The sequence below is a fragment of the Mobula hypostoma genome, chromosome 3 (assembly GCF_963921235.1).
Source record: "Mobula hypostoma chromosome 3, sMobHyp1.1, whole genome shotgun sequence".
NCBI lineage: Eukaryota > Metazoa > Chordata > Chondrichthyes > Myliobatiformes > Myliobatidae > Mobula > Mobula hypostoma.
The window spans coordinates 207,173,467-207,191,984 of record NC_086099.1 but is presented as its reverse complement, the minus strand read 5'-3'; the positions used below and the strand labels follow the sequence as shown (position 1 = coordinate 207,191,984).

The following is an 18,518-nucleotide window of genomic DNA, read 5'->3' as shown; positions in this document are numbered from 1 at the left end:
GGAAGTCTGTGGGGTGAGTAGCATCTGTGGGGGGAAAAGGATTGTTGACGCTTACTGTCGAGACCCTATAAGGTCTTGACCCGAAAGGTTGATACTTTTCTCCCCACCCCACCCTACAGACCTACTGAGTTCCTCCAGGAGTTAGTTTTCTGCTCCATATTCCAGTGCTTGCACTCTAGTGGGTATCCAAAGGTATTTACATTGTGGGAACCTGGAATCCTTTGCAGTCCATGACCATAACAGGAAATTTTGTGGAAGAAAATTAGATTAAATTTGTGTTTAAGAAAAAAAACCAGGTAGCTCTGGGGTAGATGTGGAGAGAGAGTCTAAGGATGCTGGAAACCTTGAGCAACACCCACAAAATGCTGGGGGGGTGGGGGTTGTGGGTGGGGTGCAAGAAACGGTCAATATTTTGGGCCGAGATCCTTCATGAGGACTGGAAAGGAAGTGGGAAGAAGTTAGAACAAGAAGGTGGAATCAGGGAAGGAATACAAACTCGCATGTGATGGGTGAGAGCAGATATCACAGTGACAGAGGGTCTCACTGAACTCTCATCAACAAGAAGATTTAAAACTCTTCAGGAAAGGCATACCTTGAAGAGATTTGCAGTGGAGCAGCAAATTATAAACACAAAAGATCCTGCAGTTGCTGGAAATCTTGAGCAATATACCAAAGATGCTGTAGGAGCTACAACTGGGCTTTACAAGATTCAGAGAGTGATAGTGAGAGGCGGTTTCCTCAGTCACGAGTATCTAGAACTGGGATTACGGTCAGAATATAAGGGGTCAGTCAACTCGGTGTCATTGAGTCATAAAGTATTGAAACACACAGGGCACTGCAAATCGTTGGAAATCTACACTCAGAATGGGGAAAAGAAGTGATCTAAGTGACTTTGACCGTGGAATGATTGTGGCTTAAGTGTCTCAGAAACTGCTCATCTCCAGGGATTTTTATGTACAATAGTCTCGAGAGTTTACAGAGAATGTGCAAAAAACAAAAGAGAAAACACCCAGTGAGCGACAGTTCTGTGGAGGGAAAGGTCCTGTAAATGAGAGCGGTCAGAGGGGAATGGCTAGACTGGTTCAAGCTGACGGGATGGTGACAGTAACTCAGGTAACCCTGCGTTACAACAGTGATATGCAGAAGAGCGCACAACATGAAATGGTTGGCTACAACAGCAGAAGATCATACCGGGTTCCACTCCTGAATGTAATAAACTGGCCGTTGAGTGTATATGTCACAGGGCAAAGTATTTACAAGAACGAGCTTGACGGATATTTGACAAGGGGTTAGTGGGGATTGGAATCAGAACTGGGACTTAGGCACAGGATCAACCGCATATTTTACTGAATGGCAGAGCTGGCTCAAGAGGTTACTTCCACTGCTATTCCTCACACTACAAAGGATGTTGAATTGCATGGAGCAAAAAAAAACAATGGTGTCTCTCCACATTATGTGAGGATCCAATTTTATGAAAGTGAGAGAAATGGAGTTGAAGTGTAAATAATTTTGAAGGCCAGTTCCAGAAAATCAAAAGCAATACCTTAATGCACAACTATCTGCTTTCTCAATCAGTTATAGATAGCAGATCCTTCAACTTACCTTATTTCATGGTTGACACTCTGAGTACACAACTGTGCTTTCAATTTATTTTTCTGCTCTGTGTTTTTGTGCTTTTTTCAAACCACCTAACCCTGCTTTATTTGTGCCATATTTTCCGGTGGCTACAAAGTCACAGAGCTTTACGGTTCCTTTTCTGTTTTGGTGTCCTCCTATACACTGCCCATTGTGTTTGCTTGAGATGGACAGTGAATGCCGATGCAACCATGGGATGTATGACAGCCGAGCCTGATCCCGTCCCCAAACACAATCTTCCCAGCAGAGGTTGCTGAATAGATATTGAGATCAAGAAACCTGGTTGACCTTTCCCATCACCAGCCTAGGAATGACATGGTCTATTGCTCTCTTGAATATTCATTTTCTTTGTCCAGATTAGGTTCTGCTGCTTGGTTCGTATCAAATTGTGAGACTGAAATCTTCAAAGTCTGAGCAGTGGATTGATTCATTGACTGAATTGTGATCAGAACTCCGTACTGAGACTGGTCACCGCAGATGCTTAGTTTTTTCCCTCATTCTCAATGACTGTGCTCAAACTAAACTGAAATAAATTCCCAGTCCTTTCCTCCTCTGGAATGTATTTACTGTACCTGAAGTGATGACGCAGAGTATCAGACCCATAATACATAGCAGATCCAGCAGCAATCATTAATTTCTTTCTGAAATTATGCTGGGGACGACTATTCTCCTCATTTCAACAATTAACTCTCCCTTTAATGTCAGAAGTTCTCTAAAACATCCAGTCAACAAAGTGATGAAAAGTCAAGAATTAGAAGCATGAGCTACTGCTGAGCATCAGCAGCAAATGTTTTTTTTAAATTTCCGATTTTCAGCACCTGTGACATTTTTGTGTTAATGTGAAGGGTGAAGCAATCTGGCCTTAAATGAACGCAGTACAAAGCATAATACCAACCCATGACGTTGTGCCAGGCCTTTAACCTACTCCAAGGTCAATCTAACCCTTCCCTCCAGCAAAGCCCTCTATTTCTCTTTCATCCACGTGCCTATATAAGAATCTCTTAAATGTCCCTAATGTATCTACCCTGACCACCAACCCTAGCAACGCATTCCACAAAGCCACCACTCTCTGTGTAAAAAATCCTACCTCTGACGTCCCTGTAAACTTTCCTCCCAACTCGTTAAAGTTGTGCCCCCTTGCATTCACCACACAACAAATGGTTTTCGCTCTTATTTCAACTCCTCTTCTCGAGGTGCTGATGCTTAGCAGGTATAGTTCCAGCAGTTTACGCTGCCTTGGATGTGACAACCACGTTATATATTGGCAGTCCAGGCATACCTCAGCAGTCAGGATTAGCCCTTACCCACCTGCGAGGCCATTTATTATGTGTGAACATGGCAGCGAAGACCATTAGGTTGCCTCAGTCACATCAGTTCTGGGCTCATGCACTCTCTACCATTCCAGCAGGTGAAATATATCATTAAGGACCACCAAGGCTTCACTTGCCATTGTTGGAGATACCTATTGTCACTTACACTCAGTGGCCACATTATTAGGTGCACCTGTGCACCTGCTCATTAATGCAAATATCCAATCACCCAATCATGTGGCAGGAACTCAAAGTATAAAAGCATGCAGACATGGTCAAGAGGTTCAGTTGTTGTTCAGACCAAACAACAGAATGGGGAAGAAAAGTGATCTATGTGAATTTGACTGTGGAATAATCACTGGTGGAAGAGGGGGTAGCTTGAGTATCTCAAAAACTGCTGATCTTCTGGGATTTTTACACAGAACAGTCTCTAGAGTTTACAGAGAATCATGCGAGAAACAAAAATAAAACATCCATTGACTGGCAGTTCTGTGGGTGAAAATGCCTTGTTAATGAGAGAGTTCAGAGGAGAATGGCCAGACTGATTCAAGCTGACAGGAATGCAACTATAACTCAAATAACCACGCATTACAACAGTGGTGTGCAGAAGAGCATCTCTGAGTGCACAACACATCGGACAGCAGCAGAAGACCATGAACATGTAATCAGTTACCACTTTAGTAGGCAGAAAAAGTACCTCATAAAGTGACTATTAAATGCATAACATCTTAACCACTACTTCTGAGATCAGCGTAAGTAGACAAAGTTACAGATCAAATTAACAGCATTCTGTTCTGTGTACCTTAAAACTACATGAAGCAGTGCACATCTAACACAAAGCTATTGCTGCAGCCTTGCAATAAAAGTTGGAGAAATAGTTTCAACTTGCATTAGCTTATTAGCTCATCTGCTTAGTAATACATCAGTTTCAAGTTGCTGAGTTATTGTCCAGGGCTACTAAACGTCAACTCTTGGTGTATCACTGCACTGATAATCATGTTCTAACGGGAGCACAGGTAGATGTGATGTTCCATTTACGAGACAGGCATTTTCTCTTCCCTCTGCTAACACTCTTCGAAAGATCTCCCCTTAACACCTCCACATCATAGTCAACCATTTCTGTTCACCTACAGCTGTCATTTACCTATTAAATATAAGGTTTGCTTCCTTATTAACTCAACTTGAGCTCATTATAAAAACAATATAGATTTAACTGTCATAGCCTCTGGAGAAAAGGCATTAAGGTCGCACGCAGAAACTTAAACAATTCCAGCATGGCGAAACAATGTTTAATTATCAATTCAATTAATGAAGGCTGTTACACAATGTAAAATTTCCTCATAATAATCAGAGCCTGTATGTGTAGAATGTGCTTAAATCAGATACCCAAAGCTGGTCTACATTTTAAAATATCTTCATTAAATTCTTTCAGCAACATTGCAAATATACGTTTTAACCCAATCAGTCAAATTTTGCAATGACATTAGTGCCTCAGCCTTTCCTCTCAATGTTTCAGCTAAAGGTAGATTTTTTTAAAAGTGAGTACTCATGCAAATCTTCAGCAACTTGTATTGAAGTTAAATCTGTATATTGATCTGACACAGCAATCTCCATAAACGGCAGTGACTGCACTTACAAATTCGGTCTGTCTTTTAACAAAAGCTGCAGCTGTATTTGCAGTTTGGAGCTTTCTCACACCTGATGTGCAGAATGATTGTCAGTTTATTAATGTGAACTCGTCTTTTTAAAGTCAAATTATCAGAATCGTGAGTGAGAAACAATTGTTGACATACCTAACTATATCTAGCTTTCATTTAGGTGTAAAGCCATGAGACCGTAAGACTTAGGAGCAGTGTTTGGCTATTTGGCCCATCGAGTCTGCTCCACCATGCCATCATGGCTGATTTATTATCCCTTTCAACCCCATCCTAATGTCTTGCCCCTGTAACCTTTGACACCTTGACTAATCAAGAACCTCTCAACCTCCGCCTTAAATATGCCCAATGACTTGGCCTCCACATCTATCTGTTTCAATGAACTCCACAGGTTCATCACCCTCGAGCTAAAGAAATTCATTCTCATCTCTGTTCTAAAGGTACATCCTTCTATTCTGAGGCTGTGCCCTCTGGTCCCAGACTCCAGCGCTAAAGGAAACATCCTATGCACGTCCACTCTATCTAGGCCTTTCAATAGTTGATAGGTTTCAATGAGATCCCCCCTCCCCCTCATTCTTCTAAACTCCAGTGAGTATAGGCCATGAGCTATCAAACAGTCCTCATATGTTAACTCTTTCATTCCCAGGATCATTCCCGTGAACCTCCTCTGGACCCTCTCCAATGCCAGCACATCCTTTCTTTGATAACACTTAGAAGTATTATTAGCATTGTTATTATTGGCTACAACTGAGAAACAAAGGTGATGTATGTGCCCCTGTGTAAGAATAAGAAGCAATATTGCACGTCTGCAGTCAGCAGCCCGTGGTGATTTCCAATATGAATGATAAATTGCTCTACACGAGTTTATAACTACATTCAAATTCCAGGTGATCTGTGGTATTATGGGAAATAAAAAGATTAATGGACATTAAAATATTATCATTTTCATTGAGATGTGAGGTCTTCTGTTTCTTTTGAGCCCCATTCCAAATAACCGGCTCTCTTTCATTGATTTGAATGGGAAGACAAGGGAATTTAAAACACTGAAGATCTTTACCGTTAAATACAGAAAATCTACCAGGGAATCTCAGTGCTGGGAATGGATTGCCTTGATTCTATTACATCTTATAAGGTTTGTTGATAGTTTTTAAGGAGAACTGCTTTGGATTGATTATTTTCAATATACTTGTCCAACTATAATGTTTGTCTTGGGTTTTATTCCACGTAATTATTCCTAATTGATTGGAAGCTGGTAAACCTCTTAGTTCTAACAACAGTAAGCTCCCCACTTATCACCCACGTTTGAATGAAACGGTGAGGAATCAGTTACTTTTTGCTCCAGGTACTGATTTCTCTGCTTTAGTTACTGTGGGCAGGTCCTAGTAATCTGAGGAATCACCAATCGCTGCCTACCATCGTCGTGGAACACACTCAGAAATGCACACACTTGGAAAAGCTGATGAATCAATTGTACATCCAGGGCTACTCTTAAGAAATATGGCAAACTTTCTGTGTTTCCTGTGCCACCACTGGCAACACATAATTTTGACTCTTTCTGACCTGGATGATTCTCAGCACAAATTTCAATATTTTGCACCTACAAGCCTGTGGTGAAGACCTGCCTTATAACATGCTTTGGCCAAGCAACGTTAAAATGCCATCTATTGTAAACCGGGCAAACCAGAGAACTTCTATGTCTCCCCGTCTCTCCCTCGGTCCAGTGTCCTAGCTCTGATCCTTGCACTTAAACGATCAAACAAAAAACTGTCCAAATATATTCTAAGCCTGAGCGTAACTAATGGAAGAATTTCCACAATAACATTGACAATCAGTTTTATTTTTCCACTTTTTTTGGATGTTAATATTTTAGCTAGAGGGATATTTTTCTGTGCAGGGTAGATGCTCAGGTTTACTGTTGGTAGTAGTGAGGCAGTGCAATGTAAGTCTTGTGGATCATTAGGGAATAGCCAGCCCTGCTACCTAACCTCTTGCTTCTCTAACCCATCCTTCAATCCTGAGCTGGTTTGAAAATAATAAGAGCAAGACAAAAGCAGCATGTTAATTATGTTCCAATTACAAGATGATACCCTGACGTACAATGAATAAGGAATAACAGTCATTTCTTCCATTAAAAGATGGGTTAAGCAACAGGAATGGCTCTTCAGGCCCTAAATAAAGACAATAGTTATTACCTGGTAGGCACTGGTGGCATCTGAACTGACTGTGGCATCATGTCCCAGTGCAATCAGCTTCTCCTTCAGTTTGTGGTGAGAGCGGTGCCTAAGGCAGTAAATGATTCCTGACGCAACAAGAACCCCAATGATGCAGACGATGGAGATTATTGTTAAGATAATAAATTTGGTTGACTCCTCTTCATTGGCCCAGTGGGGGGATGCGCGCAGTTTGCTCTTCTGTGGTGGGGTGGGGGGGGGGGGTGGTTGGGATAAGAATGAGAGACAGGTTAAAAATATCATTTCATTTGCAAAACAATCCAGAGATTAGTGGGTGTGATTTTTGTTCCATAAAAGATTGCGTTGGCTCTATTCTGGTTTGTTCCTCTCCACTATGAGACTCTACAGCAATTCATCTTTGTCAGCATTAATCATTAGATATATTAATAACAATTTAAAAATTGAGCAAAACAAAACAAAACAAACATTAAAACATTTTTGCTTGCAATTGCCACAGAAATGAATTTAAACCCATGCACAGTTGTTGCAGGATGGGAAACAATTAGCCCTCTTTCTAGTACCCCATTTTCACTTGGTTACAAATGGATTTTTTAATTTAACTCCTGAAAGCTTAGCCAACCTATTCATTACCTCTACTATCCTGCTAGTAATTTTCTGCTCCCATTCACGCAGCCAACTTCTAATTTATGCTTGTAAGCAATGTATAGAGAGCTGGTTCAAACCCAGTCCATTTCAGTCCCTTTCACCATAAAGGCCACCGAGCAATTATCAGTAGGCTCGACAGTTGGAGCTTGTCCCTAATTAGCCTCTTGCCTTCAGTCCACGGGATTAGCTGCTGCTGCCACTGAGGCACACGTTAATGGGAAGCTCACGCTGAATAAAGGCTCTGAGATCTTCCTGCTTTGACTATGCACCGCAGAGAAGGATAGTGAGGCGTGGTGACCCCCAGGAGGTGAATTGACAGCAGTCCCATGCTAAGCCATGCGAAATTGTTTCTCCCCTTAAATGTATCTGTCCTTGAAATCTTGCTTCCCGGGTATTGTTGCATATAAAATATTCTTTATTCATTTCAAGTCACTCAAGAGCAGGGCTATTCTTTAAACAGCGATCCCAAACATACTTTATCATCTTTATTTCAATGTTTTTTTTAACTTGGAGAAAATATCAGGATAGGAATCTGCCTTACTTTGAGTGCAGATGAGGCCAGCCTAGAATGAAATCTTTAATTCTTTCCCAAATCATTGAAATTAACTATCAGGTGCTGTGTAGGACCCATGCTGCCTGGCTGGCATTGCCACCTGAGAAGAAGTTCTCTCTTGTTAATTCTCTGATACTGATAATTAAAAGAAGAAGAAAAAAGTTTCTGGTTGCAAATGCATGAAAAATTTCAATAGATTTTGTTCCTTTAATAGATTTGCTTGGCTGACTTACATGCATCTGAAACAGCTAAACGTGAGCTATAAAAGCCTGAATTAGCGCTGTCAATCTTTCCCTTTGAGCAGTCTTCACATGACTCTCAATAAGGCTGAATGCTTAAAATGTTAGGGGTTTTGAGTGGTGGGTGGGGAGAAAATCCTTTTTTTTGTGCGGCTGTTTCAAACGATTTTGCATCAAGCAAGCATGGAGTTTAATTAGCTATTCTTACACAGGACATACAAAGGGAAAGAAAATGCCAAATGCTTTAATGTTAAGTGCAATTAGAAGAAGAGAAACAACATAAATATATCTGTGTGATCTGGAATGGGCTGCAATCCCTTTATAAACATCACGCGGAAATTTAAGGAGGATGTTTTCTTAGCTAATAACATGCTTTTCTTTTCTTTTAAACACCTGATACATGAAATATTCCTGAATGGTTAATTGTGTTCTGTGGTTCAAGAATCTTGGTACACTATGTAAGACGTGATGAAAAGAAGTACTTAAGTATCTTATCTGCCGACTCAAATCCATTACTTTATATTTCAGTCTTTTGAAACTGCATGGGCAAACTAATTTAGTCTTTCCAGATCGATAAAATCATGCTAGAAAAAAAGGTATTTCCCCTTCTTTGTTATGTAATAATGCACACACATGTTGATGGTATGAGTTTAAGTATGTTTTATGCATTGTGGACACTATTAAGATCAGTTGAATACTGTAGTATGAATGATGAAATGCACCATATAATACTGTTTACTACCAATCCTGCTCCTGATGGAACATTATGAATAACATAAACTGGACTGAATTTCCAGACAAAATTTTTTTTCATGACTTTGTTTTTGCAATAAAGGCAAAAGAGAAATGCAATATTTTAAAAATGTACGTTTTAGTGCATCCTTTCGAATTCAAATCCAGGTCCTGTTTTCCTCGAATTTCAAAACAACTTGCATGAGAGAATATGAAGGGATATTTAAAATGGGATTTTGCTCACCAGCTTTGTATTTAATGGTAGTCAGGTTTCAGTGGAGATCTACATCCCTGGAGTTGAAAGCTGAATTTTCAATGCAATACGTTTTGAACACTAGTTAAAAGAATTCACAGAACAAATGTACAGATCTAGTAGAAGCACACCACAATGAATTGTTGTCCAATTACATATTTCATTAAAAACACGGTGGAAGTCAGTATTATAGTATTGAAAGAGCCCTAAGGAACTGGATTTAAAAAATAGCACAAAAATTCAATATTTAAATGTTGAAGGGGATTTGATAGGGTAAATGTGAAAAGATCACTTCCCCTGGCGTGAGGGGCCATGAGGGAAAAGGGACAAAAACCCCAAACTGAAGCAAGGCCTGTTAGAAGGGAAATCAGGAAGAACCCTGTTCAACAAAGAGCAGTGGAACTCATGAATCCTCAGACCCAGGGGCTGTGGAAGGTGGGAGAGAGATGGTGGCTTCAGGACTGAGAGCCACAGATCTGTGCTGGGTCAGAATATCAAACGGCATGGGTGGACGATGGACAAATATAGTAGAGGTGCTGTTTAGCAATGGTCTAAATGAGTGGCAGTGCAGACTCAAAGGGCAGAATGGCCTGCTTGTTTTCCAAAAGGTACTCAGCAAGCTTGCTTACTTCAGAAGACTACGGAACCATGTGCAATTCACTCATTACTGTAAGCTTAATATTTTATCAGTTGCTAAAACCTCAAACACACACGCACGCACACAGTCTCAGATTTTTTGACACCAGAAATGTTGCAAAAATAATTTCAGATGTCTTTGTAAGGACGGAAGCAGACAACTTATCACCAGCACGACCAGAGGCCAAGAGTTAAATGGATTAATTCTGCAAGTTTGACTTATTTTATCATCCTAGGGGGAAAATTGTTTCTCCATTTACTCCTGGGCAGATGAGTGATATCTGTTCTGGAGCCTATTCATACACTTTAGCAAAATATGTAGTTCTACCATTTCTTGAATGAAGCTGAGGGTAAATATAAATGTATGCACACAACCATTTTCTCAAAGCTCAATATGCTTTAATAAATTAAGTACTAGGCAGTGCTCTTTTTACATTTCAGGGTGAAGCAAATAATTCAAAGGGAAAGCACCAAAAGCTTTTTTTATATACCAATCATCATCTCCCTCCATCAATATTTAAACTTTTGTGTTTTTTTTAAAAAGAAAAATATATTAAATGCATTCACTCAAGCAGAAATAATTGTGTATTAACACTTGACATTACAAAATCCTTTCAAAAAGATATTACTAAAACATGAGGCATTGTCATTTAAAACTGCAGGGGAAAAAATGCTTTGTGCCCCAGATCACCATTGTCCCACCATATCACTGAAAATTGTACTTGCAAATTTATCATTCATTGTAGCCGAAAGGATGGAGCAGTTAATATTTAAACCATCCTCTTCAATATAAATTTCTCTTTAATTGACAGTTGCCAAGATACTTCCATGGGATTCCAAAATTTGTAAAGTTTATTTTTTTTTACCTTCTTGTGAACACCTTCCATATCTATCCTACCTCTCAATAAAAAAAAACTTTTTGATGTTACCATGGTGCAAAGCAATACCAGAGAGTCCTCTCAGTGTTCTGCTTTTAATTTTGGGTGAGTTTATTCTTTTCTGTCCAGCAAACAATGAGGCATCAATTTATCAATCGGAACGGGGTCGGATTTAATAGTTTTACCTTTTCAGAAAAAAATCTGCCAAGACAAGGGATTTAAAGACATTTATTCTCTTGAGTGAGGGTATAAAGGATTACAGAAATCAGGAAGACAAAGGGGAGAAGGATTTCTGGAGGTCTGGCTTATTGAAATCACTGAGAAAGGTCATAGCAAAAAGCACAGACCTATTCATATGAAGAGACACAGTGATCTTTCAGTGACCTTAACACCACCGCTCACATCATCTGTAAGTGGAAAAATGACACTATTCCTGACGCTTTTCTTTTTTGCTTTATTTTCCAACACTATGAACTTATAAACCTGAACAAAGAAAATATTACGGGAGAAATCTATGATGTGGTGGATGCTAACCCGTTCTTCAACGAACGAAACAAATCCCAATTGTGCCAATGTTTTGAGGCTACTTTTAAGGTTCTTTTGAAATGCAGTCTCGACCTTCGTCCCCCCACCAACACCCCCCCATCAGTGCCAACTGACGGATGTAAAATTAATGGAAGTAAGAGCCCTATTATTACTAAGCACACAAACACAATTCACTCAAACCTTCTGCGGTTCAAAGAAAGTTACTGTTACTGAATTGGCACTTTGTAAAAAGAAAGATCGTGAAAGAGGAATTATTCTTTAAAAAATGTCAAGGTAGTCAGAAATAATCACCAACACAGGATTTTCAGAGATAAATAACTGAACACCGGGCAACCTGATCATAATATGAAACGAATCTCACATACCTGAATTCACTGCTTATAATTTTTCAAATTCAAGGGTTTTCAGCAGCTATCCTTTTAATGCAAAGAACCAGGGAGAAAGATTTGACCCGAATGTTTCATTTCTTTTTGCTTCTTGCACTTCCAGCTTCTGATATTAACCGTCCATCATTCATTTTTCGCAGGGATGAAGCCAGCAGCTGCCTTACTTCATTCAGCTGGAGAGCTTGCAGTGGTTTGAACTTCATAAGGAGGAGGAGGAGGAGATGGAGGAGGAGGGAAAAAAAAGGGAAACGCAAGATTCTCTTCTGTGGCCTCTCAGTCTTAGAACTAGCCTTATGTGAGAGGGTGATGGGTTTTTGACCACAAAGTGGGGGTCTGAGCCCCTCCTTATATTGGCCAGCTCCAAAGCCCCTGTCTACACCACATGTCACATCCACTGGTTGCTATGGTGATGCTTCCACATGTTGCTGACAGTAATTAGATAAGAAGCTTTTCTGTTAATAAACCTTACAGAAGTGTGAATATGAATGGATATCAATTTTGTCACTCATTTGTAAAGCTGCTTGAGACTTCTGTTTGTAGCCTGTTCAATTTTTCTGTGTTGTTAGCTGCAAGCAAGTTCCCCACAGGTTTTTTTTTAAAAAATATATATTTTACCTTGGCACCATTCATGAGTTTAGCTGAGAGTGACAAAATTTGAGCCCCAAGCTGAATTAACCCTCGTGTGGGCAAAGGGGCATGGGTTCGGTCCACAGGCAGAAAAAGCCGATGTCCAGAGAGAAAGGTGAATATGAAGTACAAAGCATATTAATTAGCTTTTGGTTGGGTTAGGCGAGCTTGCATAAGGCAACAGCTGCAGCGAGCAGGAAAGGGAAAGAAAGGAAGGTTGATGGGGGTGGGGAGGGGTGGTAGTTGTGAAGAAGAAACCATGTCAGGCGCATATGACAAATCTTGGGAGGGCTCTTCAATTTATCTTTCTATTCAATTCCCCCTCCCTCTGTGTTTCCCCTATTGTTTCTTCCTGTGACAGCTGGAGATGGCAGTCCCGAAGACCTGACAAAATGAGCTCTTTCACAACGCACCAGTCTTGGTGCTTGCGGGAAGAATAGCGGCCCAGGAAGGTACAATTTAAACTGAGGCGCAAATATGGCCTACAGCTTTAATTCTGCCAAAGCCAAATCAAAATGCCCCTCGGAGAAGCCCGAGGTAATTATTCCGTCCTTAATCCACTGCCAGTATTAGAGCGCGATTGATCTCAAGTGCTTGTGCCTTGGCTGATCTGACCAGAACGAGGTCTGCTTGATTAATGTGATCGGCCGTCAATAGGTTTTTGCAATTGATTGAGATTTTTCCTTTGCAGCCGTCGTCATAATATGTCAGAAACCAGCCGTGGATGGAAAGGGGAGGAGGAATGAATTCCTCATTCTCCCTGACAAGAAGCAAAATTCACCCTGGGTAACCATGGTCCAACTGGGCAGCAATGTGTATATCTCATGGCATTGAATTCTACTTTTAGATAATTACCTTTGATACTAATTCCACACTTGTTCCTCTTACATACATTCATTTTTGCAAATCTGTACACCTTCCAGCACTGATTGTTGGTGCAATTGTTTAACTTTGGTAGCCAGTAAGTCTTCTTTCAAAGTAGAAAGAGAATTCCATTCTGATATGGCTTCAGATATAAATCCATAATGATCAAATGTAAAAATTAACTGGTGCAGATCACAGTTGGTGTTAACAGTAAATGACCATTTAACACATTTGCCTCTCCATTATATTGGCAGAGGTGTTAATGAAGGCATTTAAAAAAACTCATAAATGTTGAACGACACATTAAGCACCAACAGCAAATCTTATCCTTACCCACCTCACCCATCACTGCCCCTAGGGTCTCTTAACACATTTGGAAAAGCAGCGTCTTGTACTTTGAAGAGATTGATGCCCATGAATCAGAACAACATCTTTATCTGCACCAACCGTAGGTGACGCTTGGAATTTGAAGAAGATTTTCGACAGCGTTTCCTGCATCCAAGGCTGAATAGCTTGGCAAATTACCTGATGTTAGATCGCAGATGTGCCTGAACCAATCAAAATTTGGGAGCAGGGCACAACCTAAATACATGCTCCTAACTTGCAAGGCTCAATCACTGCAAGTTCAGAGTAAGAATTATTAGCTTATATATTGCGCTACGGCACAGTATTGAAACAATTACCCGCATCGGCAAAAATACCATCAAATATATTCAAGTAAATCATGATTGATCTTTGCCCTGGAACATTAATTCCGCATCTCCTTCCACAGATACTGCCTGACGTGATGAGTTTCCCCAGCATTTTCTGACTGTTATTTCATGCTCCAGTAAGTGGCAGTCAGTGGCTGCTTTGTGAATGCAAATTGATAATTAAAGCCACCATTTGAGCATTTGAACATCTCTCAACTCCCTAGCTGACCATTTCGTTCACTTCTTTTCAACAGGAAATTTTTGTGGTAGGAATCTTATTTTGGGAAGCATCTGTCGCAAGAATTTTGAATGTATTGTTTAAGCCTGGTATTGAAATGTTACCATACATACAAAATGCTGGAGGAACTTAGCAGGTCAGGCAGCATCTATGGATGGAAATAAACAGTCCTAATGTAATGTCAGCATGAAACGTCCCTACCCGATCTGCTGATTTTCTCCAGTATTTTGCATGTTATGCTCAAGATTTCCAACATCTGCAGAATCTCTTGTGTCTCTGAAATATTATTAGACATCAACTGGCTGTAAAGTAACATGACCAGCTCTCCCTAGTCTCTACCTATGAAGATTGTGTGGGGCACAAATTCGACCGGGCATCAGTGAAAGTCATGGCGCACATGAATACTTAGCATGCAAGAGAATTCCTAGAACTGTGGTTTTCCATGAAGAATTCTGTCAACAAACACATAGACCTTGATCCTATTCATGAGCCGATGCGGGCAAAATTCCAGACCACAACACACGAAGTTCCCTGCGCAACCAATCAGCGATGAGATTTCCTCCCCACATCACCATTGAGTTTCCGAGATGACGACCAAACAGCTGATTGAAAAGTATATAAAGGCCAAGCATTCACAGCACAATCAACAGCTCACTGACGATGTCTACGCACACGGTGATGAAATGCTTGCAAGTAAATTGCCAAGATCGGAGGACAACTTAACCCAACCATTACCAGACTCCTTTGAAGGGTTAAAAAGAAGAAAGCTAATGTATAATGCCTTACTCTCTAAAGCAGTTCAGGATTTACAAGAAAGGCAGGCAACAAGGGGCAAGCACAGTGGCGGAACAAACAGAACTGCTGCTTCACAGTTCCAGTGACTGAAGTTTAATTCTGACATGGTGATTAGCACATTGCCTCTGTGACCGTACAGATTTCCTCCTGGTGCTCTGATTTCTCCCACATCCTAACAATGTGTGGGCCAGTGGGTTAATTGGCCAAAGTACATTGCAAAGAAATGAATTCTGGAGTGTGTGGCTGATAGGAAGATAGGTAATTAACTGGGTTAAATTAGGACAGTATAACAAGGGATACTTCATGAACTGTGTGCTGTGCTGGAAGACTCCATGTAAAAATTTGGCTCTGATTAGATCTGACCAGATTAGTGCCATAATAAATAATCTAAAGCAACATATATAAAACACTAGAGGAACTCAGCAGGTCAGGCAGCGTGTACGAAGAAGAGTAAACAGGTGACATTTCGGGCCGAGAACCATCTTCAGGACCAGGGTGTTATAAAACGCTCTGCAGTGGGACACTTCTTTGAAAAGTAGGCACTGCTACCACAGAGGATAAGAAGCAACTAACCTGCACACAGGACTGTCAGGCAAACATCAGGTGCTGAAGAAACTGAGCAAGTCAGGCAGCACCTATCGATGCTGGCTGTTTATTCCCCTCCATCGGAGCAGCCTGACTGTCGAGTTCCTCCAGCACTTTGAGTAATGCTACACTGCAAACATAAATGCAGGTTAAGCATCATTTCTATTCAGAAGTTCACTAAAGGAAAACATTGCCCAGCTGTTCCAAGCAGTTCTGCTGGATCTTTTAACTTCAGTTCTGAAGGAAAGGGAAGTTCAGTTTAACATCCCTTCAGAAAGATGGTGCAGAGCTCCGTCAGTACTCTGCAGTGAGGATCTATCTTAAATGTATGCTCAAGCCTTTGGAGTGAAATTCTTTGGATGTGACAACTCCAGATGAACAGGGAAGACAGCTGTCCTTGTATCAAACTAGACAAATGAATCACCATCTAAATGTCTTCATGACCATGGAGTGATCTGGTTTAGCTGTAGTACTGTGTTGTGTTGAACAGTCTGCTTCTTGAATAATGATCAAATTGCATTGCTGTCGACATAGAGAAGACATTTGCTTTGTTAGAGCATTTTTGGGGTTAGCACATATAGCAAATAACTTCAGCAACTGACCACCAGTCTTCAGATTCGAATATGAACTGTGGATTAAATCTAAAATGCAACTCTGAACAATGTGTTCCTAAGACAATGAAACACAGTTAGTTGGAAGACCAGACAATGCTGATTTAATTTGTTACTTGGGTGTCTGTCATGTGGGTGCGAAGAGGGAGGTGTGAGGTGCTGTGTAAATATGGAATTGTCCTTTGATCTTTAGCATATAAAACGTCGTGTAGTGTTGGGTCCGGCAGGCCTCTTTCCTCTGAAGGAGGTCTCAATATGAAGCCTGCTGTGTCTTATTTTGTCAAATGTAAAGACTACTTTAGAACTACCAGTACTTCTCTCCAGTGACTTGATTCACGTGACAACAGTTTGACAAAAAATAAATCAAATCAAGTAAACAGGCAAGGACGGGGTGCTGAAAATCTGGGAGTGGGGAGGCGTGGGACACTTTTACCAGAAAAATAATTTGTGCCAATATTCATCATATCCCAATCAACTCTTCCCAATAGGAAAGGGGAGACAAGTTGGCTAATGAGCAAAGTATCCATTTGCCAAAATGCACCATTGGTGCTCGGTCCTCTGTTAGAAAAGCCTGAACGTTATGACCATAAGTGCTGTTAGGAAAATGGTATCAAATGAAGGGAAAGATACTCACCTCATTAGTTCAAGTCGACAGTATATTTAATTTTTTTATATTAACATTTACACTCTTGCCCTATATGATGAGGCTTTCGTTGTTTGACAGGTCATTGCCTTGATTAAGAAAAGACTATGAGCAAACCCTTGGGAACACGTTGTTGAGACCATGATTGCCAACACGTAATGGATTCCTTGCTAAGCCCAGCACTATTGTAGACAAAAACAACAGGAATTCTGCAGATGCTGGAAATTCAAGCAACACACATAAAAGTTGCTGGTGAATGCAGCAGGCCAGGCAGCATCTCTAGGAAGAGGTGCAGTCGACGTTTCAGGCCGAGACCCTTCGTCAGGACTAACTGAAGGAAGAGTGAGTAAGGGATTTGAAAGTTGGAGGGGGAGGGGGAGATCCAAACTGATAGGAGAAGACAGGAGGGGGAGGGATGGAGCCAAGAGCTGGACAGGTGATAGGCAAAAGGGATACGAGAGGATCATGGGACAGGAGGTCCGGGAAGAAAGACAAGGGGGGGGGGACCCAGAGGATGGGCAAGGGGTATATTCAGAGGGACAGAGGGAGGCATGAACATCGACTTCTCTAACTTCCGCTAATGCCCCACCTCACCCTCGTACCCCATCTGTTACTTATTTTTATACACACATTCTTTCTCTCACTCTCCTTTTTCTCCCTCTGTCCCTCTGAATATACCTCTTGCCCATCCTCTGGGTCCCCCCCCCCCCGTCTTTCTTCCCAAACCTCCTGTCCCATGATCCTCTCGTATCCCCTTTTGCCTATCACCTGTCCAGTTCTTGGCTCCATCCCTCCCCCTCCTGTCTTCTCCTATCATTTTGGATCTCCCCCTCCCCCTCCAGCTTTCAAATTCCTTACTCACTCTTCCTTCAGTTAGTCCTGACGAAGGGTCTCGGCCTGAAACGTCGACTGCACCTCTTCCTAGAGATGCTGCCTGGCCTGCTGCGTTCACCAGCAACTTTTATGTGTGTTGCTATTGTAGACAATTTGCTTTTTCATCTCGGACAGTCGTCATCCTCTTTTCACAACCTAATCTATCCTGAGCAAAATGACATGAGTTTCTTTTGACAGACCTTGGGGACAAGAGCTTGTTCACCTGTAACAACCCTTTCTGCTGGCTGAAACACTATTTAATGGAAAACGTATACTGACATTGAAACCGTTTGAACGGCACTATCAAAATTCTGTAATAACATTCAGTAAGAAAGTAAATCTGACCTGGTCTGGAAGACGCTGCCTAAGGAGGTAAAATTGAATCAGCTGCAATTAGTACATTTAAGGTACAAGGGCAGAGAAGGAGACGGTCGTAACTGGGCAAATGGGATTAGTGTAAATGGGCAAATGGGCACTGTGGGTGAGAAGTGTCGAAGGGATCATTTGTGAACTGTACACCTTATGACTGTATGATTCTAATTCTACCCTAGTCTATGATATTTTCCCCACATACTCAACAATTACCGCCGAGATCTTAGGCTCATTTACACACAAGAGACAATTTTCATTTGTCAAATAACTTGTTAACTTGTATATTTTTGGGATGTATGTGGTCATTATATATTCTTAGACCATAAGACCGTAATGCATAGGAGTAGTATCAGACCATGGAGTCTACCCCATCATTCTATCATGGCTGATTTATTATCCCTCTCAACCCCGGTCTCCTGCCTTCTCCCCGTAACCTTTGAAGCCTTTACTAATCAAGGATCTATCGACTTCTGTGGTGCCATCTGGTCCTAGATTCTCCAGCTATAGGATACAACCTCTCCATGTTTATTCTTTCTAGGCTTTTCAATATTTGATAGG

The 18,518-nt window shown here is 41.0% G+C and overlaps 1 protein-coding gene across 2 annotated transcripts in view; it reads right to left on the bottom strand.

Moving 5' to 3' along the window:
• The window catches only part of ptprn2 (protein tyrosine phosphatase receptor type N2), a 1,069,199-nt gene that overhangs the window by 140,711 nt on the left and 909,970 nt on the right, over positions 1–18,518 (bottom strand). For both annotated transcript variants that reach the window (XM_063044415.1, XM_063044416.1), the window contains one exon: positions 6,793–7,011. In XM_063044415.1, the coding sequence (XP_062900485.1) occupies positions 6,793–7,011 (219 nt within the window). The remainder of the gene's footprint in view (positions 1–6,792; positions 7,012–18,518) is intronic.